We start from the raw sequence: 27018 nt of genomic DNA on the forward strand, positions 1-27018 counted from the left end.
AATGGATTAAAGGCCTAAATGTAAGACCCGACAGTATAAAACTCTTAGAGGAAAACATAAGAAGAACACTCTTGGACATAAATCACAGCAAGATCTTTTTTGACCCACCTCCTAGAGTAATGGAAATAAAAACAAAAATAAACAAATGGGACCTAATGAAACTTAAAGGCTTTTGCACAGCAAAGGAAACCATAAACAAGATGAAAAGACAGCCCTCAGAATGGGAGAAAATATTTGCAAATGAATCAACAGACAAAGGATTACTCTCCAAAATATATAAACAGCTCATGCAGCTCAATATCAAAAAAACAAACAACCCAATCAAAAAATGGGCAGAACACCTAAATAGATGTTTCTCCAAAGAACACATACAGATGGCCAAAAAACACATGAAAAGATGCTCAGCATCACTAATTATTAGACAAATGCAAGTCAAAACTACAATGAGGTATCACCTCTCACCAGTTAGAATGGGCATCATCAGAAAATCTACAAACAACAAATGCTGGAAAGGGTGTGGAGAAAAGGGAACCCTCTTGCACTGTTGGTGGGAATGTAAATTGATACAGCCACTATGGAGAACAGTATGGAGGTTCCTTAAAAAACTAAAAATAGAATTACCATATGATCCAGCAATCCCACTACTGGGCATATACCCAGAGAAAACCATAATTCAAAAAGACACACGCACCCCAATGTTCATTGCAACACTATGTACAATAGCCAGGTCATGGAAGCAACCTAAGTGTCCGTCGACAGAGGAATGGATAAAGAAGATGTGATACATATACACAATGGAATATTGCTCCGCCATAAGAAGGAATGAAATTGGGTCATTTGTAGAGACGTGGATGGACCTAGAGACTGTCATACAGAGTGAAGTAAGTCAGAAAGAGAAAAACAAATATCGTATATTAATGCATATTTTTGGAATCTAGAAAAATGGTGCAGAGGAACTGGTTTGCAAGGCAGAAATAGAGACACAGATGTAGAGAACAAGCGTATGGACACCAAGGGAGGAAAGGGGGGTGGGATGAATTGGGAGATTGGGATTAACATATATACACTACTATGTATAAAATAGACAACTAATGAGAACCTGCTATATGGCACAGGGAACTCCACTTCACTGTACAGTAGAAACTAACACAACATTGTAAAACAACTATACCCCAATAAAAAATAAAATAAAATAAAATAAAATACACAGAATCACAAGAGAAACCAATTACACTGAAACATGGTTGTCAAAATAGTTCTGAAACACAAATATGAAATATGATACTACGTGTTTTTATTAATGTATTAAATTTTAAAATACATTAAAATACAAACAAATTAAAAATAAATTTATCCTTAAAGACTTAAAAAAATTAAAAATTAACTTCTCTTAAAAAGAAAAACAACGGGGCTTCCCTGGTGGCGCAGTGATTGAGAGTCTGCCTGCCAATGCAGGGGACATGGGTTCGAGCCCTGGTCTGGGAAGATATCACATGCCGCGGAGCAACTAAGCCCATGAGCCACAATTACTGAGCCTGCACGTCTGGAGCCTGTGCTCCGCAACAAGAGAGGCCGCGATAGTGAGAGGCCCGCGCGCCGCGATGAAGAGTGGCTCCCGCTTGCCGCAACTAGAGAAAGCCCTCGCACAGAAGCGAAGACCCAACACAGCCATAAAAAAAAAAATAAATAAATAAAATAAAATAAATAAATTAAAAAAAAAAGAAAAAGAAGAAAAAAAAAGAAAAACAACTAAACCATGACTCCCTCCTCCAAACATCCTTGGCTGGGAATAAGTGCTTATAAATTATTTATATATATACATATAATATAAATATTATATATAAATCTATATAATATTTTCATTTCAGTTTAGGTTATTGTATATTAAATTTTATATAAAACCTTAATGCTTTATAATTTGAAGTCATGTCTGAAAGCTCAAACTAAAAGCTAAAAGATAAATTATAGTCATATTACCTAGCTTATTGAATTAAGAAGAATTACTTCAGTACATCACTGCAAGTCCTGCTATCAGCGTAGCCATTGGAGGGTTTGAAACAGGTGGTAAGTACAAAGCACCAAGTGTAACAGTAAATAACACAGTCTCATTTAGGTAAGATGAAACTCCTGGGGGATCAGATAGTGACTCAGAAAAGCAAAGTCCAAGAAATGACTCAAGCACAGAGACACTTTAAGAATTCCTTTACTAAGACTTATGACAAGTGGAGTGATCACTTCTTCTACCAAGTCATTAGAAGTTATTTCTTGCTAGTTGTTAAATGTAAACCTTTCATTCATAGGAAGAAATATTAAACTTTTATGTTGTGAATGTGATGTTTTTAGAGAGCCAAAGATAGATGAAACTAATAGTAGCCTAAGATACACATATAGGAGAAGAATACAAACAAGGAAAAATTACCGTTTAAATAACTAGTGGGATGGGTTAGATGCAATAATAGAAAACACTTGTTTTAAGGCTGTTGAATATGTAAAAGGAGGAAAAGTACTGCTTTTGAGAGAGGAGTGGAAAGAAAGTTACATTTGAATGCTTTGCTTAATGCCTTGTATAATCTTACAACCTCTTTATTAGAAAGAGTGGCTGCTTGAGTATACAGATATGGAAGCTGAGAGGTTTGGCGGCTCACTCAAGGTCATGTGCCTAGCCCAAGTGGGAACCCTCATTAGGATTCCAAACCCAGTTTCTCTCCATTATAATAATTCTGCTTCCAAGTGTATCCTAACGAAAGATAGGAAGGTCAAACAAAGGAATTTTGAACGTGTTAATGTGTATCTGTCAGACACGAGCTCCATGAAGTTGGTTGGATAGGAGGGAAGTTTTGGAGATACAGAGGAATTTGTCATTTCTAGAAGCTGTCGGTGAGAAATTACCCAGACTTTACTGAGAGTTAGAGTGCTTTAAACAAGTGCTTCTCAAACTTCAATGTGCACGTAAAACACCTTGGGCTCTGATTCAAATGCAGATTCTGATTCATTAGGTCTGGACAGGGCTGGGATTCTGTATTTCTAGCAAGCTCCCAGGCCATGCCGATGAAGACCACACTGAGTTACATGTATTCAGGCAATTAATGATAGTGATCACATACTCGAGTGAGGGTTTAATAAAGATATTGGGGCAGATGTAAGGCTTTAGTGTGGATCTGGAAGATAAGTTAGATTTGAGTGAGGTGGGAGAATACTACAGGAAGACTGGCACATCCAAAGGCACAGAGGTGAGAAGTTCTAATCAGTCATTTTAGAGAGCCCTTTAGATGCAAAGCAATGAGTAAAGTTAAGTAAGATCTCCGCTCTTGAGGCCTGCACTTATTTGCGGAGAAGGGTGGGTATGCAAGGCATGAGTTTCTAGTCTAGGTTGGCAGACTGGAGACAGGATGACAGGTAGGTTGGGACCAGCTTGAGCGGTACCTCGAGTATCCTGGCTGGGGGAGTTTGAGCTATCTCTTAGGTAGTGGGATTACTACCAAAAGCTTAGTGCAGAAGGTTACAATGTTAAAATCAGAGATTTAGAAAGATGGGGTAATGCAGTAGTACATAAAATAGATTGACTGAGAACTAGCTTGGAGGCTGGGACAGATGTTGGGAAATTGTTGCAGTTCATGGGTGTTTTGATAAGGATGCAAACTGCTGAAAGCAGTAAAAATGTAAAAGAGGAGAAGATATTTGAAGTAGACATGACGGGGGTTGATTAGAGTGAAAGAGCAAGAAGGGCCAGCTTTTGAGCTTGCGCAACTATTAGCAGAAACGGGAAAGGTAGCCAATTTGGGGGCAAGATAGAAATGAGGTCTTAACACATTGCACTGGACATGACAGTAGAGTATCCAAATGGAAATGTAGGAGTTGTTAATGCATTTAATCAGAAATTATGGTCTTTTTTTCCTCCTTTTAAATGCCAACAAAAAGAAGGAATTATTATTTGAGTCCAAAATCTCTTTTCTGTAGTGCCTTCTGGAAGTGTTAGGCCGGATTTCTTGTCCTAGGAACTACTTTGCTTTTGGAGTAAGGGCAGTGGGAATGTCATGCCCTCACAGGAAACACTGTGGGCTTGGCCTCTGGACTCAGGTGGATATTCAAATCAGTATAGAGAATCCAACATCACTGTATATCCTAGCCTTGGGGTCCTTAAATCATAAATACCCCTGTTTGCATGGTAGCCACAATCTGGGCCAGTGTTGGCCATACTAACCCCACTCACTTGCTTTGTATCTTCTCCTACAACCTGAGCAAAAGTTGTCCCTTGTCTTTCTTGTCAACATCTTTTAAATCTAAACTCTGCGTCTCTTGTCAGCAACTGTTCCAGACAAGAAATATGTACAACCCCCCATAGAAACAGACCATTTCAGGCACATTGTGTCCAAATTCATACAACAAAATGTACTTATCTCCTTGTTTTTTCTCCCACCCGTGAAAACCCTACTCCCAAACAACAGCATTGAAAAACAAAACTATGGAGTCTGCAAAACATCTCATTCAGCCTGACGGAATTTTATAACCCAAAACTGCTTCCACTTCTGTTCATCGAGTTTGGAAAAATAACAGTATTTTAGGGCAGGTGTAACACCAGGGAATTTGATTCAATAACTAGATGGATGGATAAATGAATGAGTTTAACAAATATTTATTGTGTTCTTACTCTGTGCATGGCACTGTTCTAGGGATTGGGGATCCAGTTTTGTGGTGAAAAGGACAAAGCCTTGCCATTCTTAGGCATAAATTCTAATAGGGAGGACAATAATGAATAAAAATATAAGGTGATGGGAGGTGGTGGTAGGACTCTGAAACAAAATAAATCAGGGATGGAGAGAGCACGTCAGGAAGGTTCGTTTTGATATGATATTTTAAGCATAGTTTTAGATAAAATTCTACATTCCTTAGATTTTAAAGGTACTAATAAAACTAGCTGTTGGGATTAATGTTACATTTTATTAGAATCATAAAGAGTTTTGGTAAACTTTTTTCCTAAAACAAGCTCACTGATTTGAAGCTTTAGTGTATTTTAAAGTGAAGCATCAGAAAGGAGGCCCATTAACCTCTGAAGGTCTGGCTGCAGGTTGGGGTGCGTCTGCACACGAGGCTTCCCCTCCTCTGCACCCGACCCCCATCTGGCAGCCTGCTGGCTGGCAGGGCTTGTGTCTTTGCATTTAGGTTTCACCCTCGCAAATGAATTAAGGGTTCAGTTTTTGTTCTAAGGTTTTATATGGTTTGAATTCAAGGAAGCTTGCTTTGCTGAGGTAATTAAATACTTATGGTATTTTGACTCCTGCTATTCATAAAAGATTTCGTATTTTGTCTGTTAGTCTCCTCAAGTCTCATATGTGTACTTGAATCATGTATTCCCACTCATGAGCCCATCATGGCTCCCACTTACCCACAGGTCAAGTCCAAACACACTTGAGACTTTAATGGAGTTCTACTGTCTAATCATGTGTGGCTTATTTACTTGCATTTTTATTTCCCTTCTGTACAAGCTTTGTCACCAGACAGGCCAGCTTCTTCCCCTGGACAGCCATTCTTACAGGCCAGGCACCATCTTGCCTCATCCAGGAAGCCCTTCTCCCTCACTAAGAGAGGAAGCCAGATGCCTGGTTATTAGTCCCAGGCGGCCAGTGCTGACTGTGGTCTTTGGTCATTTCCCTTACCCTCTCTGTCCTTCCATTTCTTTACCTGTGAAATAGAGGACAACACTAGTACCTACTACACAGGGACCATTGTGAGGATTAAATGAGTAAAAGTAAAGAGCTTAGATGCCTGACACATAGCACACATTCATTACACGCTGGCTGTTAACTACTATTGATACTTAACGATAAAATTTTAGACTACCGTGTTCTCTAAATATGGTGTGTATAATCTACATGATAGCTTTTTAAATTTCCTACTCCATTTTTTTTACCTTTATGGTAGATTTTTAAACTCATGACTTTTAATATATCTAGAGCTAGATTGAATTATAAAATATTTGGTGATTGATGATCAGGTAGGAACAGGAACCCTATGGAGGGAGCAAAGAACACTTAGGGACGGTTCTTGTCTATTGCTCTTGTCTACTTAGAGGAAATGCTCAAGAGGAGGGGATGGACCCAAGGTGCTGAGAGAAAGTACTGCTGAGTTGCTGCCTTTTTTCTTTCTTGACTGTCTTAGATATGAGTTAATTTATGAATTTTCTTTTTTATTATGGTAAGAACACTTAACATGAGATCTATCCTCTTGACGAATGATTAGGTACACAAGACAGTGTTAAGTATAGGCATAATGTATCAGCAGATCTCTAGACTTATTCTTCTTTTATAGCTGACACTGTATACCCACTGAACAGCAATTCCCAGTTTCCCCTTCCCCTAGTCCCTGGCAACTACCATTCTATTGTCTGTTTCTATGTCTGTTGACTATTTTAGGTATCTCATTTAAGAGGCACCATGTCCTTCTGTGACTGGCTTACTTCACTTGGTATAATGTCCTCCAGGTTCATACATGTTGTTGCAGATGGCAGGATTTCCACTTCCAGGTGTGTATCCATAAGAATTGAAGTCAGGATCTTGAGGAGCTCTCTGCACTCCCATGTTCATTGCAGCATTATTCACAATAGTCAAGATATGGAAACAACCTAAATGTCCATCGATGGATGAATAGATAAAGAAAATATGAGACATACATGCTATGTACAATATTATTCAGTCTCATAATAATCTTAATTCTGTATGTTTTCCTCAGTTTAAAACCTTAGTCTCCAATGCCCAGTAATATCTCATTTAATAAGATGCAGTAGAGGTGACTTTGTGGTTAAAAATTGTAGGTGAGTCTTAAGAAAGGATTGTAAGGGTGTGTTTCTTAAATGAACTAAGCAATATGATTTTACACTTGGGGTAATAAGGCAGAAGGGAAAATAAAGGATCTGTCCATATAAGGAGATAGAGGAGGGAGAAAGAGCTGCATATATGGAGAAAGGAGAGGTGTGGCAGAGGGACAAGAGTGACGCCCTCTGCCAGGAGAGAAAAGTGTGACCCGGGTGACATTCCTGTAGACTCAATCTATGCAACAAACAATAATAGGAAAGGAAGGACCTCTACTCTTACCCTTATGTGTGAGGAGGATAGTTTTTCTTTTTCTTTTTTGTTCTTTGATATTTAGAGTAAATGGAGAAGTATCTACCAACTTAAATCTTAAGAAATGGAAGACTACAGATCTAGGGATAACTGATGATCTCTCCATAGTCCTTGGATATTTTGATTACTACGATAACAACTATAAGCATTTGGATTTATTTTATATAAACAGATAATATTCAACTGTGTTCTTAGGATGAAAAAGTTGAAAGCAAAAATAATTGAATAGCCCGCTAACAATTTATTCTTGCTTTAATCTTCTATTATTAGGAATGATTGTTTTTACTCTTTCCTTAAAGACTTGTAAGTGGATAATTTGTCCCCTTAATTTGACTAACAGTTGTGTTAAAGAAAACTATGAAAGTAAGAAGGGCATTATCTCACCAAGAAGTTAGTAGTAAATCATTTTGCCAAAGGTCTCAAGTCTTACTAGTTCATTCATAAAACGGAATGATGCCATCAGGAAGAACTTACCTTAGGTAAACTTTTACACTTCTAAATATTCGTTTCCCTCCCAAATACATTGTTCATGATTCTCTTCCTCCTCCCTCACTCCTAAGTAAATAATTTGACAATCTGGTGTTTGATCCCTTTTTTGTGTTCTATTGAAAGCTTAAGACAAAATTTGGGGTTACATTATTTGAAAGGTTGTTTTTTATTATGTCTGAGAATTGCTTTCAGGGAATGACTTTGAAAACTTATTAATTTTCTGCTATCAATTAACTCACTTGTGATTTCAAAAGCATTTTTAATTTCATAAGCCTTTAAAAATGGACATATAGTTATGAGGAGATAAATACTGTATTCAAAAGTTGTCAGCCTTCAACTCTGGAGCACATTATCCCTCAATTGTAATCAAGGTAATACATGGGAACATTTATTTATATCAGTTCAAAATGCTTAGTCACATCATGCAGTTTATGTGAGTGTTCACTGTTTTATTTGAACTTACCAGAAAAGCTCTCTAGGGAGTCTCTCTGTTGCCTTTCATATCAACTTAAACATTGTGGTGGGAATATTCCTTTTTTTTTTTTTAACATCTTTATTGGAGTATAATTGCTTTACAATGGTGTGTTAGTTTCTGCTTTATAACAAAGTGAATCAGTTATGCATATACATATGTTCCCATATCTCTCCCTCTTGCATCTCCCTCCCTCCCACCCTCCCTATCCCACTCCTCTAGGTGGTCACAAAGGACCAAGCTGATCTCCCTGTGCTATGCGGTTGCTTCCCACTAGCTATCTATTTTACGTTTGGTAGTGTATATATGTCCATGCCACTCTCTCACTTTGTCACATCTTACCCCTTCCCCCTCCCCATATCCTCAAGTCCATTCTCTAGTAGGCCTGTGTCTTTATTCCCGTCTTGCCCCTAGGTTCTTCATGACCTTTTTTTTTTTTTTTTCTTAGATTCCATATATATGTGTTAGCATACTGTATTTGTTTTTCTCTTTCTGACTTACTTCACTCTGTATGACAGACTCTAGGTCCACCCACCTCACTACAAATAACTCAATTTCGTTTCTTTTTATGGCTGAGTAATATTCCATTGTATATATGTGCCACATCTTCTTTATCCATTCATCCGATGATGGACACTTAGGTTGCTTCCATGTCAATATTCCTTTATAAGAGGTAAGAATCAGACTATCAGAGCCGGAAGGTACTAAAGAGACAGCTCCATCCAGTGCAGTCCTCCTTTCACATGCGAGGGAAAATGTGGCCCAGAAGAGGTCAGGACGCTATTCCAAGGCCACTCGTGAGCCAAGACATGTATCCTGACTTCAGTCCCACCTTCTGGTTTGGGCGTAGTCATTTCCCCCCTGTCTCATGCCCAGCTTAGCCAGGGCAGCAAAAGACTTGAACAAGAATAACATTTAATTTCACCTGGCTTTAACCTTTTCTTATTTCAGTGAGTGACTGTCTATAATATTGATACTTTCTCTACATTTTAGTTTATTATTCTACTTCAGATTTAGTAACTTGAATAAAATAAGGGCTATACTTAAATTTCAAAGGCAGCCACCTTCTTTAATCAGTAGACCTGAATATATTCACATTATTTCACATTTTAGAATATAAAGAAGGAAATTTACCGATGGCAATTTAATTGGTCTGTGCAACCGCTATCCACTTTTCTTTATCCATGTTTTGTACCTGTTTTCAACAAGTTGGTCTGTGTTGGTGTTTGTTAGTGGTGCCTTACAACCCTAATATACACAACTATTTTTATGTAAGCTACTTTGGTGTTATAATTTTGTGTGTAGGATTTTCTAATATTGTGGTCTTAGATTCATGCTCATTTACTCTTTCACCAGATGCATTATTCCAGTGTTACTAAATCCAGACTTTCTTCTTAACTGGGGAAAACAAATTAGAGATTAGGTAATACAAAAATAGGTCTAGGCCAGTTTCTCACCAATTACCCTTTTTCAGAGACATATAACAGGAATGTATGACATTATGAGGAAATTATAAGATGACTGTAACAAAATTAACTTATTTTAACTTTCTGAATAGCATTCATTCCTTTAAGGCTGACAGTGGTTGACTTTTCAGAAAACTTATAGGAGAAATCATTTCTGCCCTTCTTGAAACATTGTGTTCTGTGGACATGGTATGTGTGTTTTTATGTTTGGGTGTTCTCTTCTGGATCCCATGGAGTGTTGGTGCTTATGGAGTGTTAAGCAGTGAACTCAATGATCTTCCCTGTCCTTTAGATCCCTGGACCAAGACATCCTAAGTGACAGCTTAGTGAGCAGTGACAGCAACAAATCGAGTGCATTTTTATGGTGCCCTCTTAAGCCCACGCAAGCCCAGGGAAACACGTTGAGGTTTTTCAGTCAACACTTGAAAATCATTGGCAGCAGTTCCAGGCTTTTCACTTAACTCTGAGTTTCTTTGTGCTTTTTATTGTTTGTTTTTAATTCTAGTTGGGTAAGGCTAGAGGAATTATGTTTCAGTTTAACTTCCTTTTTCAGAGAAGTAGCTAAACTAGTTGAAGCTAGTAGCCTCAGTTAAGCTGTAGTTTTAACTTTGGTATATTTCTAGGGCACTGACTCTCAATCATTCGCATGCATCAGAATCACCCGGAGGACTCACTAAGACCCAGATTCCTGGACTCCTAACCCCAGAGTTGCTGGTTCAGTGGGTATGGAGTAGGGTCTGAGGATTTTTATTTCTAACAAGTTCTGTGGCACTGTGGATACTGATGGTCTGGAGACCGTGGTTTGAGAACCTCTGTTTTAGGGGATAAATTAATGGGAACTACTCAAAGAGAAGGTATGTGACATTATTATCCTAAGAATATTTTTACTTCATCTTGTATAGATATTCAGCAAAACCCCCAGTACAGTTGACCTTTGAACAACATAGGTTTAAACTGTGAGGGTCCACTTACAAGTGGACTTTTTTTCACTAAATATGTACTATGGTATTACATGTTCAGCACTGTTCAAAGGTCAACTCTATGTGAATAATGTTTGTGGAAAGAAAATAGTCCTCAAAGGTCCTTTGGAGGTAGTGAGACAAATACACAAAATGTATTAACGTCAGTAATGGATATAAGTGGATGAATAATGGTACGGCTCTATATTTGTATGAGCGATTGGGACTCTAAAGTGATGGTGTATCAGGGACTTGGCAATGTCCTATGGGAGTTTCCTAGAAATTGACATTTAAGAGTTAAATGTGTGACAGATTCTGGGCATGTTAGGCTGAAGGAATGGAATATATAGCTCTGGAGTGAGAGTAAACAGGTCCTGTTGTGTTAGACTTGTTTGATTAAAGTCAGAATAGAGTGGGATGCAACAGGAAATGGCTGAAAGACGGAAATGGGGATGTAACTAAAATTAAGTTCAAGATAAAGCATGGGGAGCCCTATGATTTAGTGGGGATGAGAGGGAGTAAATGGCCCCTTAAAAATGATTCTAGATGATTGGTAGGATAGATTTTTAGAAGAGGCTGAAGACTAATCTCTTCTTTCTGGTAATATTTTAGTGCCTATATTTTAAGTACTTAGCCAGAGATGAACAGCATTCTGTTTCTGAATTCAGGGAGTTCACAGTCCAGTGGGAGAGACTAGGAGGGTAATTTAATGGAATGCTTTAAAAGCACTCTGTGCTGAGTACGCATGGGCTCACATGAGAGAGGCCTCTAGAAGATAGGAAGGCTTCAGAGGCTGGTGACATTTGAGTTTAATCTGAAAGGATGAACAGTTCAAAAGTGGGGGAGAACAGTCAAGAGCCTTCTAGGAAGAGAAAACCTCCTGTTGTCTCTTATGTGGAGGTGGGAGAGATCAGGGCTGTTGAGAGAGTTCTAGAGCTGTTTTAAAGAAAGAGTGTTGGGTTTATGTTGGGGCAGGTCAAGAAACGAGGTGAGCGAGAGTGGGCAGATGATGAATGTGAATGCTATGTTTTGAACTTTACTTGAGGGAAATAAACCGTAAGAGGTAAGAATGTCAAGATAGGAGACATGGGGCTTCCCTGGTGGCACAGTTGTTAAGAATCCGCCTGCCAATGCAGGGGACACGGGTTCGAGCCCTGGTCCGGGAAGATCCCACATGCCACGGAGCAGCTAAGCCCAGGCACCACAACTACTGAGCCTGCACTCTAGAGCTCGTGTGCCACAAATACTGAGCCCGCGTGCCACAACCACTGAAGCCCGCATGCCTAGAGCCCGTGCTCCTCAACAAGAGAAGACACTGCAATGAGAAGCCCGCGCACCTCAACGAAGAGTAGCCCCCGCTCACTGCAGCCAGAGAAAGCCCGTGCACAGCAGCAAAGACCCAACACAGCCAAAAATAAAAATAAAAAATAAATTTATAAAAAAAAAAAAGATAGGAGACATGGAGAGGATTCCATTTTAGGACGATTCTTCAGGAATCTCTGGGGAGGAGGAGGAGCAGTGAGGGAAGACCGAAGACAGGAAATACATCTGAGAAAGAAGCAAGGAATTCCAGAGAGATTTAAGGACTAGAATTGATAGGATTAGTTTGGTGGGGGAAGTGAGTGTTCGAGGGAGATGTTGTTTGGCTTAGGCCTTAGTTTTCTGACTCTGAAATTTGGGGCCCTTCACCAGTGCAGAGCATGTGGAAGGATGAACAGGCTCGGGGATTAGATGATGCATGCACTTACGAAGACTTATTCAATTTTCAATTCTGAACTGGTGATAGTGGGAATATAAAGGGCATATCTGAGAAAAGTTGCCTGGGAAGTATTATTTGAATTTGGTTTAGATTAAATATGGTGAAGGGGAGAAAGAAGAAGAAAGAGCTGATTAGATTCATTAGTCTTGGAAGTTTCAAAAAGGTATTCACAGAAAATGGGAAAATTGAAATTGATTGCAAGAAATGTAAACTACTCTGAAGGACATCGGGATTGAATGTGTATTGAACTTGAAAGTTAATTGAAGAAGGCAGTGTTATATTAATCTGAATTTGAAAACCAATTATGTTATTCCTTTGAAGCATGTCCATTCTTTCTCAATGACTTATACAGAGTGATTGGTGATACTTTGATAAGATTACGAAATATGAAGCATTATATGGAAGGCTAAGAAGGAAATGGCACATCTATGGAAGGTGGTGTATGTAAATGGAAATTTTTAAATGATGCATGGTGTTAACTCTCTAATGAAAGACAGGCAGCTTTATACAAACTGCAAGGAATATAAGTCATAATATGTTTTTAATTTAATATTTTGTCATTCTTGGACAGTGAGTCAACTCCTCAGACTTCATTTACTACTCATGAGATTGGTTTTGGTTTCAGCTAATTTTAGGCCCATGGAATCTTGAGTATACTTTATGAAGAGGAATTAGTTAAATTCTTAGATCCTCTAAAACAGTGGTTCTCAACGATGGACAATTTTGTGCCCCGGGGATATTTGGTAATGTCCGGAGACATTTCTGATTGTCTTGACTAGGGTGAGGAGAGGTGTCTAGTGAATAAGGCCAGGAGTGCTGTTTAACATCCTGCAATGCACAGGGTAATCCCCCGCAATGAAGAATTGTAAGGTTCAAAGGGTAATATTGTCAAGAAACTCTGTTCTAAATATATATTGCCCCTATGAACCTTTGGATTAAATATAATTGTGAAAAATTTGGTGTTTTTTTAAAAACACTGAGATAAGAGAGGCTAATCTAGAACAGGCAAAATTTAGGACTAAAAATGATTTATGAAAAACTTGGGCTAGGGATTTTTTTGAGGGGGCGTGGTGCTGATTTTTCCCATGGTGGAATTAAAATTTTGAAACAAGTCTCACTTATAGACAAGGGAGAATAATGTACTTATAAGCGATATGGAGACTTTTGAATGTGTAGCATGCATCAGTAGTTTGGTATGCACTACTTTGTCAATACGGGTTTGTACTATACACACGTAGCACATTTAATATAAACTACAGCTAAGGAATTGGTGTAATGATATAATAACTTACTAATAATAATTTACACCTTATGCTTTCATGTTCATCAGAAAGGAAATAAGTAGTTACATGCTAGGCACTTTAAATATATTTTGTTTAATTTTCACAAACCTAAAGGTAGATTTAGCTTTTTTTTGCTTTTTTTTTTTTTAAGATCAGAAAATGTACCTTCAGGAGACTAACCAAAATGTTTTCCCATTTAATCTTGTTTGTGCTTAATTTATAATCTTTTTATTTATATTCGATGGGTACTTGCCTTAAAGAAACCATACTCATAAAAGCTTAGCAGTGATAAGAACAGGTAATCTCTGCCTTGCATTTCTCTCACTACGAGAATTATTGTGATATATTTCATTTACCTAGAAGGAAGTCCTTTAAAAAATACTTTGGCAATTTTCCATCTGCAGAATCCCATAACGGGTTGTATGTGCAAGATAGTACAGTACAAATCTAAATTTTGCCAGAGAAGGTAAGGGGGAACTTCTGCCATTGTCTTTGAGAGACAGATTTAGGCAGGAAATTATTGTTGCCATAGATAGGTTTTGAACCAACACTTGGAGAGAATATTGAGAGACATTTATACTTCAGGATATTACAGACAATTATTTTTCAGGATTAAGAAAGAAGTAAACTATTAAAAATATATTAAGGTAGAAAGGGTGACTGCACTAATACTAAAACAGGGTCTTAGTGCATGGCCCTTAGTGTATGGCAAGCATGGATCACATCAAGTCTTAATAGTTTTGTGACCTTGGGAAAGTTTTTAAGCCTTTGGAGTCCCAGGTTCCTAATGTATAAATCATTAGATTGTTGTGTGGATTAAAGGAGATAATAATGCAATACGGTCAGCGTAATGATTAATATAAAGTGCTTAATAAAGGTAATTATTATGAATATACATGATACAATTAAGCGTAAAGTGGACTTAAACAGAACACAATTGGGAAATACTTCATCGATACCAGAATTCCTTAAGATTTTAGTAACTGTTCTGCCAAGAACTATGAGAAAGTGAATATTTCAAAGTATAAGTAAAACGAATCTCTTGTTTGTAGGGCTTTTCACAACTTCAATTTTCTGTTATGTGTTAAGGAGAAAATATGCAACACTTTGTAAAAAGTTTTGACCTTAAGCCCCATTCAATCTGCCAGTTTTTCATGCTTCATGATACACAGTTTGACAAATACTGACTTGGAAAAGTCCTCACCTGGCACATTATTATTCCAATATCATGATGCTAAAGACTAGAAGATTTATACCTATAGTTGAATTTCTTGTTGGCTTTGCTAAGTGTGGGCTCAGAAGTCTGGAAGGGCACCTGAGCCATCTAGCTCAGTATTCTCCTAAATTGTATGTTTAGGAACATCGGTGGTTTTGACGAGATTTTTGTTGATGTTAATACTTCTTTCTTTTTCTCCTTTGAGGAGAAGTAATTAGTAATTGAGTGAGTGTGTATTACATGTGTGTAAGATATTATAAGGGTTAAGAAAAGAATACAGCAGTAATTCCTCAGCGCTCATCCTCATTCCCCTCTCAACAACATTTTTGACTGTTCCCTCCGTATTGCTCTCCTTCCCTCCGGCGTGCCACTCCCATCACATTGGCTGGTCCTTCTGTGTCTGCTTTGCTTGTTTCTCCTCCACCTCTTAGCCCTTATGTGTTGGGTTTCCCAGCCCTCAATCCCTAGACCTCTTCTCTATCTACACTTATTTTCTAGGGGGGTCTCATTGTAGCTTCATGACTTTACACTTAATCTCTACGGTGACAACTCCCCAGATTATATCTCCAACCTAGATTTCTAGCTTGAACATCCTACTTGTATGTCTAATTACCTGTTACTTCACATTTCTACTTTGTCATGTGTCTCAAACTTCCCATGTCTAAAACCAAGCCCACTCTTCCCACTGCTGCTGCTACCTGGCATTGTTACCTACAGAAGTAAAATGATGGGTAGGCCTGTAATTTGACACCCCCTGTAGTCTCTCCCCAGCACATTTTATATAATTGAAGGTCATAACTCCATTTAGTACACGGAACATATATCATGGATATTAAATTCTGTATTCAGGAATTGTCTGTTTCTGGGTTACCATCTAACAGGGGATATACATGTGTGAGTCTCAAATTGTGAAATCAGTTTTATGTAATAGCAAACATACTCCAAAAAGTAGAAAAGAAGATTTGCAAAAAGTCTGTGGTTGAGAGAGTTAGAAACAAAACCCACTTTTCAGCTCCTGCAGCAGCTCTTCAGGTTCATTATTTAAGTGGAACTGTGTGCCAGTGTCTTCGAATGCATGTGTTGTTTTTTTTTTTGCCTTTCTCTTTAAGTGAAACTTAGCTATTCTTAGTACTGTGTGGGTGGGGTGTGAAATTTAATAAGAAATGATTTTTAACGAGAGGGTACTTACTCATTTGTCTTGTTTGGAATAAGCATTATGTTCCTAGGGCAAACACTGTTGAATTTCCAAGAGTTTTGTCTCACATAGGTAAGTACAGAAATCATCAAGTTTATCTATTTTTGCTCGCTAATTATCTCCAGATATGGTATTATTTTCTCAAGTGCCATTTTTACAATTTCCACAGTCAGGTAGAGCTGCATTTTGTAGCCATGGCAGATTAAAAGCCTGTGAGTCACATGTGTCTCACATTACTGGCAGATTGTCAAATGGAATACAGTTTCATTTTTAGAGATGAAGGTGGGAGGAAAGGAAGAATTTCAACTTCATTTTTTAAAATGCAGCTTACTTTTTGAGTACAGTATTCCAAGAGTTCATCTTTAACTTTTATCCACACATTTCTTCCTGCTTCTATTTGCCGGTCATTAGAGAAAGGTTTGCTCTATTTTATGTAATGCAATGGAAGAGCTTCCATGAATAAAAATGTCTGTTAATAGAAAAAGGAGCCGTTACCTGATAGATTGCTAAATTCCTTCTTCACTTCCTGCATTTGGAATAAAAACAGGCCCTTCCCTCAGAGACAGTAGCGTCAGCAATTATGATGTCACTGTGCTTCTTAAAATTTCACTCAGTATCCTGAGCAACCCTGTCCTCCCATTTGGAGGCAGACTGTCTTGTCTCTTATAGAAAACGATGCCGCTGCTGTAATGAGAAGGGCATCTGCTTTGAATGGTCTCAACCGTCTCCCCTGGCCACACACATGCCTCCTCCCTAACCTCATGCATACCTGACAGATTGAAAGCAGATACGGTCCACACACTTTTTTCTACTGGTGACCGCTTATGAAATCATGATTCAGGACCTCATTTCTTGACATTTTTTAAAAAGTTGTGAACAGGTGGCCAGACTACATAAGCAACAACTGGAGGGCAGGGATTACTTAGTGGCTTGGAGGAGGACCAAGTATTGTGTGAGCCCAGCTTCTCTAATGTCAACCCCATTTGCCAAACGGCACATCCCGGTCAGCTGAAGCCGCCCAGGGCAGGGCAGGGCAGGGCTAGAACTGACTCTGGAAGGGTTGGGCCCACGCCTTACTCTGGGAAGTAGCCTCAGGAAGTGGATGCTTGGGGACATAATCACCCAGTGAGTTGCAGTTGTTCTGAGGAACAAAGGTAAAAGCTTATTTGAGGCCAAGAAAAGGGGATGATCGGGGCTGTAGCTTTAGGGATAGAAGGAGGGGTGAGTGTGTATGGCAGGGAGGAGACCGGGTGGGGTAGGAAGTTATACTTGAGTCTCTTATTGAACTCCAGATTCCTTGTAGCCAGAGAAGCTTGGGGTAGTGGCAGGTGGTACCACATGTCTCATCTCTCCTGTTAGGATGTAGGGAGTCTTCCCCCGTGGTATCTGGAACAAAGATATTCCCACTCTATCAGAAATTCCAGGATAAGTTTTTCATCACACGCTTCCTTGTATGATGCTTCAGTAAGACAACTGTATTTGATCTTCACCGAGGTTGGATTGGACAGGGTGCGGGCTGGGATTTAGGGAGGAAGGATGATTTTGGAGCGTGGAGAATTCAGTGCTAGGGGATTTTGATCTTGGGGCAGAACATGACAAGACTGAGCTTACGGTGCTGCCAGTGAAGAAGCTGGCACCTTGAGGAAAAGGTGTATCAAGATATGGAAGAAGAAAAAAAAAAAAGGTATGGAGGAAGAACATAAAGAGAGAAGTAGCACTCGGTTTCAAGCTCTGTGAAGCTTTATCTTATTTGGGGGAAATTTTCCTCCAACTCTTTGTCCTTGATCTGCTGGACTGGCTCTGTGAGTGGCTTTAGGTGACTTATATATGAACATTGGAAGCTTGGCGGCTCTTAGCCAGGCCTGTGGTTGACCCCAGGGGTACAGTCGTGAGTCAGGTGTGGTTCCAGCTCTCTGCTGTCCACCAGGAGAGATTCTGTGAGAGGCTGAGGTGGGCGCATGCATGTGGGCCCAGGGTTAGCTCTTGGGATAAACAGAACGTATTCGGAAATATTTTTGATGAAGCCCTAGAATACAGCTGGCTGCACCAAACTATAATAAAACTAGAATCTCATCCTTTAACACTCTGTTCCCAAACTATGCTATCAGATACGAGAGAGATAGACTTTGGCCATGTAGGCACATTTTTTTTCCCTCAGATTTTGAGCTTTTGGAAAATTGAAGGGTGTTGGCCTAGGCAGTCCCTGGTAGATAAAGGGCGGGTGAGGAGGGCTGGCTTGGGGCCAGCATGGATGTTTGGCCAACAACGGTCTTACCACACTAGTTTGCCTTGCTCTTTGTTTGACCTTATTCTAGAAACAATTTCTTGTTCAAAGCCTTTCAGAGAAAGAGGGAAAGGAAAGCAGAACATGAAAGAGTGTCTTGAATTGTGCTTCACAGAAATGTCTCTTCTAGGGGGAAAATACTATGTGTGGGGAAACTTGCCTGTCCTCTCGCCACTTCCCTTCCACCATACTGTGTGGCTGAGATGGGTAATTGGAGGATAGTCTTGAAGTGTCTCCTTTACCTGATCTGCTTGGGTTCAGTACTTTTCAAATGTCTGTCTTAAGCCCAGTGAGATGGGTATGTGGTTTCCAGGTGAGACTATGGAGACACAGAGTTAGATAAGCATTACCACATTCTCACAACTCCCAAAAGTGGAGCCAGAAATCACACCCAGGAGGTCTGACTCCAGAGCCTGCCCTCTTAGCCACGCTGCTGCCTCGGGGAAGAATGGGGTCTCCTGGTGAGAGCCAGAGCGTCCACATGGATTTTATTTCCCTGGTCCTTTCCTTAGAGATGGTACTCCTTGATTGAGGATTTGTACGAGTATTTTAAAACAGCTTTGAATAAAGAAAGGATCAGACCTAGAGTTTCCTGGCTCTAAGTATACCTTGAAGTTAGGATAAGGTGGTTACTGATGGATCTTGTTCACTGATGGGCTTACTTGAGGGTTTATGGCTCTTTTCTTCCTGGCCTCCGGCAGAAAGTTTAGAGCTCTGTGATGAGCACATGTTTTCTGGTCCTTTGTCAGGTAGTGAAGAATTACCAGAGCTATTCCATTAACAGAGTGGAAGATGATATCTATGTCATACTTGCTATTTCTTGAATGTTAAACAATATTTAAATTAGTGTGTAATACACAGAGAAGGCTAGCAACATATTCAACATGGTCATTTTTTCAAACTATTAATGTTTCATCTCTGTCCCTTTTTATGGTAAATTTGGGTTTCAAGGAAGGTTTGGATTCTTTGGCCTTTGTCTTTCAGAGCTCTGCTGGGAAGCTTTTTTATCCCAGAGACCACCACTTAATCTTTGTACTCAGCACTTTGAAGCTGCCCTTTGTTTTTGAACCTGTGCCTTTGTTGGGTTATTGATCTATGATTATAAAGAATTCCTTTTATTGCAATTCTAAAGAAAATAACTTTAAAAAAGAAGCCCAGGTATGAGTATCAATACAGTTTGAGTCAAAATTGGATGTTTTAAGTAAGCTAATGTAATTTAACTGTTCTTTGACATCACATAGGAATCTCCTGAGCTTTTATCTTTCAGGCGTTCTTTTGCTGACTTACATTTCTGTAAGCTAAATAAATGTGTTCAGATTCGTATTGGTGAGCATCTGTGTGCCATGCACTGTGCTAGGCATTTTTTTAAAAATTATGGAAATAATTAATTTAGAAAACTTAAGGAACTCAGAGGTTTTGTTTTTTTTGGCCGCGCTGAGTGGCATGTGATCTTAGTTCCCCGACCAGGGATCGAATCCACGCCCCCTGCATTGAGAGCATGGAGTCTTAACCACTGGACCACCAGGGAAGTCCCATGTACTAGGCATTTTTAATAAAATATTTTAACGTACTTGTCAGGTGGTAGACCCTGTCTTAAGACACTTGGGATATGGCAGTAAATAAAATCACAGAAATTCCTTTTGGATTATGAAGAGACAGATAATAAACGAATGCATGCAGCTGATGGTTATAAATACAAAAATAAAACAGGGATGACAGATGGGGAGTGTCAGGCAGGCTGGTTGCAACTTAAATATTGGGGTCCAGCATGGCGTCACTAAGAAGCCTGTGTGGGTAGCTTGGTAAATCAGATGGGCCCTGCCCTCACATAGCTTACAGTCTAGTGATAACTGCTGCTTGATGAGCACTTACCACAAGGCTAGGGACTCTGCTAAATACCTGTGTACTTTTCTTATGATGTCGTGGAATAAGGGCCATTATTTGCAGTTTCTCCAGAAGGAAATGGAAGCTTCAAGAGTTAAGTAAATTGCCGAGATGAACATAGCTAGTGGGACCTACATCTGACCCAAAGACCATGCTTTTGAACATGGAATTATACCATGTCAACTCTTGAAATATCTGTTGTAACGGAATTAGCCTATTTGTAGATCAGACTGTCTTAATTTTGGTTCTTATGGGTTGGGCAATATCTTGGATGGCTCATAGAGAGACTGATACCATGAGCTTCTCCTCTGCCTTCACGCTTGCTCTATTTGGAAGGCCTTGGGGCTGTGCCCTGTGGCCACAGCAGGCAAAGGAGCCGCCTGGTTACTGACTTGCATACAATGAGATGTGTTTGTTGTGTGTCAGAAGTTGACCTCTATTGACTCCAGCAAATCATTGACTACTTGAATTCCTGGCATTACATTTCAGTGATAGAACAGCAATTTGGCTGGCATGTGTGTCACTGTGTTCAAGAGCATGTTATAAATGCTCATATTCAGAAGGGAATGTGAAACGAGGGAAAGGTTATAGTGCCAAGGTCACTGATTATTGTGAGTGTTTATTCCAAAATAGGCCATACCTTGTGTTTACAATTATTGCTTTGTCATAAGACAAAGTAAATGAGTGTGTTGGATTAGAAACCTTTAGAGAGGGCTGTGGAAAGGAGGTTAGGGGTTCAAGAGAGCTCTGTTGCTCTTTCTGCCTTCAGTGTACTTATGAGAAAAGTGGGGTGGTTTGCATTGACTGTTAAGAGTGTGGTGATTTTCAACCTAATGTATCGTTTTCATTGAGTATTGATGGTTCTTTGTGCTTTGGTTGATGTCTGAGGTGTGTTTGTTGGTCATTAATATAAAAAGAGGCTATATATTTTATCACTTTTTATTTATTTATTTTTTTGCCCATGCTGTGTGGCCTGCGGGATCTCATTTCCCCGGCCAGGGATTGAACCCAGGCCATGGCAGTGAAAGCGCTGAATCCTAACCACTAGACCACCAGGGAATTCCCAATATAACTCTTTTTTTTTTTTATTGTCAGTTTCTAGTGATTTTTTCCCCCCACTTCTTTGAAAAATGTTGGTTTTGTTTTTACAAGATGATTTTCTTTTTTACTTAAGAGATAAGCTACGATTTAAGTACTTGGGCTGTAAAATTTATTTGCTTTTTTGAAGTATGTATCTTTTTCTATATGTGTATTTTAAGTGTACAATTCACAGACTTTAGAGATTGAACTCACTTAAATAGCCAGCATACAGATCAAAATATAAGAAATTTTCAGCGCCCTAGAAGCCCCTCACCTTTTTCCAGTCACTTCCATCCTCCCCCACCAGGGCGAACAGTATCCTGACTCCTAACATCATATCTTTGTTATGCTGTTTTTGTTCTCGACTTGAATGAATAATACAGTCTGTGCTCTGTTTGGCTTCCTTTACTTCCCATTGTTTGTCAGATTGAACCATATAGCTGCAGGTTGTTTGTTCTCATTGCTGTGGAATATTTCATTGTGTGGATATTCCATAATTTATCCATTCTACTGTTAAAGACATAGATGTAGCTCCAGTTTATTCTATTATGAATTGTGCTTCTATAAAGGTTCTCAGCTATGACTTTTGGTGAACATCTGTAAGCATTTCTGTTGGGTATATATCAAGGAGTGGAAGTACTAGGTCATAGAATATGCATATACTGTATATTCAGCTTGAATAGATGCTACCAAATGTATTAAAGTAGTTGTACCAATTTACATTTCCACAGTAGGGTGAGAGTTTGTGGATTTTATTTTTGTTATGCTGTTTTGGGGGTAGGTGAGAGGCAAATGTTGTTAAGTTCATTTCAGTTCATGTTTATCTTATGGGAAGGAATGGTCGTAGCTGTCTCCATGGATTCTTTGAAAGCTGAGTTAAATGTTTGTCTCCATTTGTGTGCTCATTCTCTCCCCCTTTTCTTTGTCTCCCTGTGTATATTTGTTATATATGTGTGTTTTATATGTCTTGCACACACGATGTATGTGTATACATATATATTTTCTTATAAATGTACTACTTATGACTCTTAGACTGAAAAGTGACCTTGGAGGTCATCTAGCTCAGGCTCCTGCCTCTCTGTGAATTAGCAATGATCCTGTTTAAGTCTCTGATGGAAAGCGCCAATAGTTTCGGGTCATCCATCCCTTTGTTAATTAACTTATGTTTTTTCGTCTTCAACATTGCGGTGACATCTGCCTCTTTAACTTTTCCCACAAATATCATTCCCTTTTACAGGTGGGGGGGGAAAACTCATGATACTTACAATAGAGTGAAATCTCTTTAGGCAGAGATTCATGGCTATTCTTTAAACTGCACTTTTCAACATCTGCAGGGCTTGGTCTCTGAGCAATTTTCTCTGGGGAACTTGAGTGAAAAAACCCTCACGCAAAGTGGAAAAGAAAACTCAGGGCAAAATTACTTTTGTTTTTTCCTATTTAAGGTTTTTTTCCCCCATTTCCTGATTTTTTTTTTTTCTGCCGTGAGCACGCATTGATTTTTTCCCCCCCTTTTGATTGGGTTTAAACATTGTTTAAAATGAAAACTTATAAATGCAAATAACACATTTAAAAAATCAGGCTGTAATGAATAAAATAATGAAAAAAAGACAACCTTGCTTTTTATAGAAAACTGACCATTATATTTCATGAAATCAGTGAATATGGAAAAATCCTTCTGATGGATAATATACTGACTAAGGTTTCTGAACTTCCAGGTGGTATTAATATTCATAGAACTTTAGAATACAAATGAGTTTTTTCTAGTTAATAATTAACAATTTAAGGTTCATAGATATTACTAATGGATATTTTCTTTTTTCTTTACAGGCAAGAAGAGACTGATAGGAGAGTGAAAAATGTAAGACATATTTAATGGGACATTATAAATGGTTTTTTACTTACGTGTTCTGTGAAAAGGTAGTGGGATCTAAAAATATCTGATATGTTCTCTATCCTTTTTCTAAGTTTTGCTAGAAACAAATTCTAAATGTGTTTAAATATGGTTGAAACATGTATTTTCTGACCTCATACTATAAGAAGGTGGGTTAAGTCTAGGGAATGGGTCCTTACATGTTAGTAACGTGGTAAAGGCAAATGAATAGGCTGTAGGATTTTTAGGAGAGCAAGTCAGAAAACACCAAAATCAGACTTTAAGGAAAAACACTAAATGTTTAAGAACTCTGGGTAATTGCCCAATGTAGACTTATATCTATACTATTCTGCATATTAGAAGAATTTCTAAAAATGTGACACCTTTATTGAAAAACATAAGAGCTCAATATCATTATTAGGGAAGCTGAGAATTTTTGATTTTAAGTGTGCAGTCTGTAAGATTGTTGGAAAAATATTACTTTAAAAGTTTAATTTATGTTTTCATACTGTAAATTTTTTCCTTCTTCATGTGTACCGGTAGAGTAAAAATACCTGTTGGGGTCTAGGCTTTTGCTCTGAGAATGTGCTCAGAGATGGAAATCTAAGAAGAATAACATTTTTAGTGACCCTTCTCCTTTATATAATTTAAAAGAAAATCTACTTTTCAACCATAGATATTGTCTTTTATCTAGAGTGCTCACTTGCATTTGAGCTTGCCATTAGTTACTAAATAGACTGATCTTGTTGTTTCATGGAATTTTTTTTTTAAAGGTTTTGATAACCTTGTACTGGCTGGGAAGAAAAGCACAAAGTAACCCCTACTATAATGGTCCCTATCTTAATTTGAAAGCATTTGAGAATCTTTTAGGACAAGCTCTGACTAAGGTAAGGAAACGCTATCTGTATGAGACAACTACTCTAACTAATACTTCTTCTCGTCTTCCCCTTTCCCCTTCGTCTCTTTTTTCCACATGCCCTCTGCCTTCTTCTCCTCCCTCTATAATATATGGCGGCTCTGATTGGGATGGGTGGAGAGGATTGTTACTCATTTGCTGGCTTTGTAAGCCACCACAAGGAGTGAGTAAGTGTTTCAGAGCGGTTTCCAGGTTATATGATATAGGTATACGTATTTATTTCTTAATTTTAGTAACTCAACAAAATACTAATTTACTTTCTTTCTTCGGCACTTTATATAACCTAACTCTTTCTATAATCATTATGAACTTAACCTGTAAGAGAAAGTTGCTTCCGGGCTATTAAAATGTATGGAAGTTACTCATTTCTTTATCTTACTGTCTTGCCATGGGTCATTATATCTCAAGTGCCAGCGCTGACCAGAGTTGGCCAAATCTTCACTCATGATATTCAAATGGGAAAATTAACTTCACTATGGTGATATTTATGCAGGAGAATCTGCTGTGTGCAGAAGAAAATATGTCATCAAAATAATATATGATCATCTAATTAATAGTAGTTGCTTGATGGGTCTTTATGATGATTAAAGGATACTGTACCAATCAGGCATTTAACATTAGTCTCTGGCACATTGGAAGGATGTAATAAATCTTAGTTACTATAATTGGAAGATAGAAGTTTTAGGATGAAAATGATCACTTTGCCTTATAACTACTCTGATCTCTAAATAGTTTTGCCTGAACCCAGCCACATACATTATAGGGAGATGGGAGTATAGTCTAGAAGGTTAGGGTATTCCTTCTGGATTTTTATTTTCTAATTGTAAAGAGTTGATAATACCCTATTTAAATTCCTTAAAACAGTTAATTCAGGTAACAGTTGAGATAATACCATGCACAAGCATTGTACTAGTTGTTGAGAAAACACTCATACAAGGCTGATGACCCATCCTTACAGCGCAACCCTCTGATGTAGACAGATGGACAGGTAGGTCAGTGCAGTGGAGGAGGGCAAGGCTCTGAAGGATGAACGTGGCAGGGCTTTGAGCAAGGGCAAAGCCTTGCCTTACAGGTATTTCAACTAAGAAGACATCCAGTTAAAAATAACATAGGACTTTGGCTCTTGCATTAGTGTTCTCATTACAGCCTTTGGTTCTTTTTATGGCAGTCTGACTCAGGTTGAATCATCCTAGTAGAGTGTTTGTGCTGGGAATGCTTTATTCGAGGCTGCTTCCTGTCACCAGTGTCAAAATCAGAGTAGATAAAAAAGAATTTTCAGGGACTTCCCTGGTGGTGCAGTGGTTAAGAATCTGCCTGCCAGTGCAGGGGACACAGGTTCAAGCCCTGGTCCGGGAAGATCCCACATGCTGCAGAGCAACTAAGCCCATGCTCCACAACTACTGAGCCTGTGCTCTAGAGCCTGTGGGCCACAACTACTGAGCCCGCATGCCACAACTACTGAAGCCCGTGTGCTTAGATCCCATGCTCTGCAACAAGAGAAGCCACCGCAATGAGAAGCCCATGCACCACAACAAAGAGGAGCCCCCGCTCGCCACAACTAGAGAAAGCCCACGCGCAGCAACGAAGACCCAATGCAGCCATAAATAAATAAATGAATAAATAAATAAAAATAAATTTATTTTTTTAAAAAAAGAATTTTCATAGGTAAAACTATAGTTGTGGTTCCATTCCATTATTGTGGAGTGTGGAGAGCCATAAGAGGTATGTGAATATATGAGCTGTTTTGCATCTGTTCTGTTAAAATCAAAATCATTGTGTGCATCAAACTTTTCTCCCTTAACTATATAATGCTTAAGGGCCAATCCAAAATATATATTAAAAAAAATACTTGCAGTAAGCTGTTGACCCTTAGTCATCCTATAAGTTGTAGGTGACTCATTTTAGGTGACTTGTCAGACTAAAGTCCTTGGTGGGGGTTAGGAGGAGGAACCAGGCAACGGGACCAAACTTAGGTTCTTTTATAACCATGATGGCACATCATCATTATCTTTAACATTTACGAGGTCAAAAATCATCTCCTGTGTGTTGAACTCTAAGGCCTCAACAAGTGTGTGTCTAAGAAACCCGGTAAATCTAAAGATTTACTTAGAATTTTAAAATCTGTATTTTTTAAGAAGTATTTTGGTGGTACCAGCACTAAGCCCAGCTTCCCTATGCGCTTGGAAATAGGGTACAAAGTAGGCACTTTCATTTTCATGCTAGGATGTCAACTCTAATTCCAGGGTGTGTGTGGTGTCTAAAATATATGAAATCTCACATAAATCTACTAGACCCTACCGGCACTTAAACACTTGTCAAACAATTCAACCATGAATTAACATCCAGTCTTAGCCAAAAGTATGCCTGAGACAGCTAATTTATTCATTGTAAACATTCTTTCTTCAACTTTTTCAAATCTTGAGAATGTTCCTAATTAAAAGTTGAAAGAATAGTACAACAAATACCCACCTGTGTTCCATCGGATTTAATCATTAAACATGTCCCATATTGGCTTTATTTATGTATCCATCTGTGTTTTTTTTTTTTTTTTTTTTTTTTTAATTTATTTATTTATTTATTTTTGGCTGTGTTGGGTCTTCGTTTCTGTGCTAGGGCTTTCTCCAGTTGTGGCAAGCGGGGGCCACTCTTCATCGCGGTGCGCGGGCCTCTCACTATCGCGGCCTCTCTTGTTGCGGAGCACACAGGCTCCAGACGCGCAGGCTCAGTAGTTGTGGCTCACGGGCCCAGTCGCTCCGTGGCATGTGGGATCTTCCCAGACCGGGCTCGAACCCGTGTCCCCTGCATCGGCAGGCAGACTCTCAACCACTGCGCCACCAGGGAAGCCCCATCTGTGTTTTAATTAATCATTTCAAGGTAAATTGCAGACAACTCACCCCTAAATACTCAGCATGCATCTCTTAACAGTAAGAATATTCTTCCATATACCTATGATGTCTGCTAGACCAAAGAACAGTCATGAATTCCCCATTAGTTAATATCCAGTCTATATTCAGAACATCCCAATTG

General features: G+C 38.8%; 1 protein-coding gene across 8 annotated transcripts in view; it reads left to right on the top strand.

The window, feature by feature from the left end:
- The window catches only part of LMO7 (LIM domain 7), a 196371-nt gene that overhangs the window by 111801 nt on the left and 57552 nt on the right, over positions 1-27018 (top strand). For all 8 annotated transcript variants that reach the window (XM_036832020.1, XM_036832025.1, XM_036832027.1 and 5 more), the window contains 2 exons: positions 23033-23063; positions 23849-23962. In XM_036832020.1, coding sequence (XP_036687915.1) covers positions 23033-23063; positions 23849-23962 — 145 coding nt within the window. The remainder of the gene's footprint in view (positions 1-23032; positions 23064-23848; positions 23963-27018) is intronic.

This window comes from Balaenoptera musculus, chromosome 18, assembly GCF_009873245.2.
Source record: "Balaenoptera musculus isolate JJ_BM4_2016_0621 chromosome 18, mBalMus1.pri.v3, whole genome shotgun sequence".
Classification (NCBI taxonomy): domain Eukaryota; kingdom Metazoa; phylum Chordata; class Mammalia; order Artiodactyla; family Balaenopteridae; genus Balaenoptera; species Balaenoptera musculus.